This window comes from Apium graveolens, chromosome 11 (genome assembly GCF_009905375.1).
Source record: "Apium graveolens cultivar Ventura chromosome 11, ASM990537v1, whole genome shotgun sequence".
NCBI lineage: Eukaryota > Viridiplantae > Streptophyta > Magnoliopsida > Apiales > Apiaceae > Apium > Apium graveolens.
The window spans coordinates 193,513,642-193,517,177 of NC_133657.1; the positions used below are offsets into that span (position 1 = coordinate 193,513,642).

General features: G+C 33.0%; 1 protein-coding gene across 2 annotated transcripts; it reads right to left on the bottom strand.

The window, feature by feature from the left end:
- Nucleotides 1–230: 230 nt before the first annotated feature.
- Nucleotides 231–2,463, bottom strand: LOC141698176 (cullin-1-like). 2 transcript variants are annotated; one of them, XM_074502809.1, is made up of 6 exons: nt 2,333–2,463; nt 1,943–2,089; nt 1,750–1,849; nt 803–988; nt 612–668; nt 231–541 (listed from the first exon to the last, which is right to left on the bottom strand). In XM_074502809.1, exons 2-4 carry the CDS (start codon nt 2,074–2,076, stop codon nt 926–928), a joined length of 297 nt encoding a protein of 98 aa, XP_074358910.1. In that variant the 5' UTR covers nt 2,077–2,089; nt 2,333–2,463; the 3' UTR covers nt 231–541; nt 612–668; nt 803–925. The 2 variants fall into 2 exon arrangements, with proteins under 2 accessions (XP_074358910.1, XP_074358911.1); XM_074502810.1 differs by having other exon boundaries at nt 1,943–2,085; nt 2,333–2,454.
- Between the last annotated feature and the right edge of the window lie 1,073 nt (nt 2,464–3,536).

The window sequence follows — 3,536 nt, forward strand, 5'->3', positions numbered from 1 at the left end:
AAATGAATATTTTAGATTTAAAATATTTTTTAAGTTATTAATATTAATTAATTTAAATATTATTTTAATTATCATTTTAATAAATTTTAGTTCATTAAATTATTTTTGTATTAAACATTTACATTTGATTGCTTAAATAAAGTTGAAATATTACAAATAAAATTGATTCCCCGTATCCCTTCCTCATACCCAACTCTCCCCTTGGTATCAAAAACTCATACCTTGGGGGTACGAGGAATGGCTTTGGAGGAAAAAAATTCTGAACCAAACATCATGTATGCGGTTGGAATGAACGAAACTCATACCTGACCAGAATGCCTCCAACCCAACTGACCCCTAAAATATTAAAAATGCCAGTAGCAAATACAAGTACTCATAAACTAGAAATGCAGAATGATGAACACTAAATATCAGAGAGCATGGCTTCTTCAAAGTCATTCTCATATCAATCCATTTAATGCATTCCAATTTCAACAAACATATCGAAAACTTTCTTCAACAAAGCTTGGTGAATCTGCCCCCCCTCGCGCTCTCGGTTGATCTGTTTAAAGAATACATTATCATGTGACGGAATGAAAAACCAAGAAAATATGTAAAAGAAAAGAACATACCAGAGACAATACTATAGCAGCCCGCACTTTAAATTTCACCTCCTGATTTGCCTGAAACTAAAGTAAAACTTTCAACAATATTATATCTATCAGAACTGTAACAACAGAGTATAACACACTTCCAAAGAAATGAACGGTAGAAATGTATTAGAATAAACGACTGAAAATAGAAGAGCAAAACTAAAAGTTACCAGATCCCGGAAGCAATTGAGTGCAACATCATTAAGGGTAGGAAGGGACCTCCGCACAATGAAGTGCCTATCAAGGTAGCGAAAGGATCGAGAAATCCACCTGATCATGACTTCATAGACTGTCTAACTATTCACAAGCTCTCTCAAAATACACTGACCATGCTGCTCTCGCAAAGAAGGCAGTACCTGAATCAGAGTCCAACACTTTAAAATTAGGTATATAAATAAACGCCAATATGTAACCTCCAGGTTAGGCACTGGCCACTACAGTTGTAAAAAATGATCAAGAAATACAAAGGCGTGATCCTTTAAACTAAAAAGGCAGTCATATAATACAATTGGAATTGCAGCGCATGGGAGAATAAAAATTCATTCAAAGGCAACCTCCTCAAGTTATATTTACCTCCATGAAGAGGTAATTTCTAGTATGGGTGCAACAGGAGTGCATATCCAAGTGCCGGGTTCTTACTACTAGAGTATTTATGATTCTTAAAAATGCATCCAAAATTGGATACGGATGCAGCGACTCGCATTTAAGCAAAAAGTAGATAATATTTTAACATTAGTGTATTACAACTCTTTGAAGTTCTGTTACCACATTCTATCCAATTTCGGATTCCTCAATAAGTCAAGAATTTTATAAAAGTTTGTATTCAATTAATTGCATTAAGGATTACTCAACAAAAACAGGTTAAGGAAACCTTTGCAACATGAGCCTATTGATTCGGTATTAAACTACTGATTTCAAAAGAGAAATAACTTAATCTCCAAAATAGTGATTGTTTAACAACTTCAGACCGACAACAAATACATTGCATTATGGTTACAAATTGCACTTCTATAAACAAACTTAGCTTCCCATAAAACAGATAAACTCCAACTCTATAGTTAAAAACACACTCACTACACCCACAACAAATGAGCATTATCAAAGTAATTAGTCTTACAGTTGAATTTATGTGCTCCTCGAACACCTCACGGTACTTGTCATACAGCTGTCCAGAATAATCATGTGGAGGGTTCTGCGTACACATTCCATAGACAGTGCTGTACACACCGAAAACAATAACAAATCAGTTCATTTCCATTGACAAATTAACAAACACTTAAAATAACCAAGTAGGTATCGACAAAACAGACCTGTAAAGCTTCATATAGTCCTCAATGTTAAACTTAGGCTCGGTTTGATCTTCGAGAATCTTCTTAAAATTAGTGATCCCTTTCTGAATAATTTCCCATCCATTGTCGAAATCGATAGTCTTCTTCTCATTCATCTCGACTACCTAGCTAAACATCGTTTCAATAAACTCATGTATATATTACTAAACATATCAAACACAATTCAATCATTACATCACAATTTCACAAACTCTAACTATCGCAACCAATACATCACACAGTAAAGAAACACTTGCAACAAATTTAATTAAAATTTCTAAACAGTTGTGCAAGTAATCACACATAACCTAAAACAAAGTAATCGAGACAACATGTGTGTGTATGATTTATACGAGAGAGAGAGAGATGTACCGGTTGAAATGAAAATAAGCTTGGAAAGAATCAGCGATGATAATTGAGAGAGACGAGAGAGATGATATTTTTAGGGGTTTTCCCGGTAACGTAACTACGTAAGGTGAGATAGATACGAAGAGGGGTGTATCTCGAAGAGGGGTGTCTTTTGAAAATTCTAGGTATTTAATTTGGATTATAAAAAATATAGTAAAATTTGATGATATTCAATAGAAATTGAAAAATGTGATATTCAATTTATATTTTAAAAATTTCATTAAAATTTAGTGGTATCCAATTAAAAAATGCATTAAAATCTGACAGTATTCCAAATTCCATGAATTTTTTGTATTTTATAAAATTATAGATTTTGATGAATTTTCTAGTGTATTTTAAGTTTTCAGAAATTTTAGCAAAATCCAAGAGATTTAGATGGATTTGTAGAAATCACTACTTAGATGAGCAAGATTGTACGAGATTTATTCAACAATTTCGCTAAAATCCATGTACAATTAAAATCAGTTAAAATAAATAATAATCATTCAAAAATTTATTCAACAATTCCGCTAAAATCGGCATACAATTAAAATCAGTTAAAATCAGCAACAATCATTTAAAATGAATGAATTATTATAAATACTCTACAATCTGAATACACTCTAAGCATAATTTCTCAAACGTACGTTTTAGATAGGTGCCCGGATGCAATCTTATATCTTATATATCTACATAAAGTAAAAACTCGGTGGGCTGACGTGGCGCTACTAGCTCCTCTGGATTGGGTTCTTTCTCCTCCTATGATGTAGCCTATTTTGTTGAGGATTTCTCACATTCCTTACTGTAGTATTAAAGTTGTGAGGACTTCTCACATTCCCAGGAGAGTTTGGCTGGGAGTTTAGAAATTTCGGCAGTTTTGATCTTTAATCAATAACTGAAGCCTCATCATCTGCTCTCAGATTAGCCTATAAATAGTATGCTAGGCAAATTAGCGATGGTTCAGGTTCACGGAATAGTTTTGCAGAGGATTTTATTGAAAAAGGTTCGGTTATATTTTTTGAGTGTTCAGTCCATTTTAGTTATATATATATCTCATGCGTGTGTTCCATTTTAGTTGTATGCATATTTCATGTGTGTGTTCATTTGGCGGTATATTTTTTAAGTGTTCATTCCACTTTAGTTGTATATATATGTTATGGGTGTGTTATTTGGCAGTTTGTTTCGGAAT

Excerpts from the sequence above, each read along its gene's own strand:
- LOC141698176 (XM_074502809.1), bottom strand. The coding sequence starts at position 2,076 with ATGAATGAGAAGAAGACTATCGATTTCGACAATGGATGGGAAATTATT. Across the intron at positions 1,850-1,942 it reads GACTATATGAAGCTTTACAG|CACTGTCTATGGAATGTGTA; the intron begins GTCTGTTTTGTC and ends CGGTGTGTACAG. Across the intron at positions 989-1,749 it reads AGGAGCACATAAATTCAACT|GTACTGCCTTCTTTGCGAGA; the intron begins GTAAGACTAATT and ends ACTCTGATTCAG.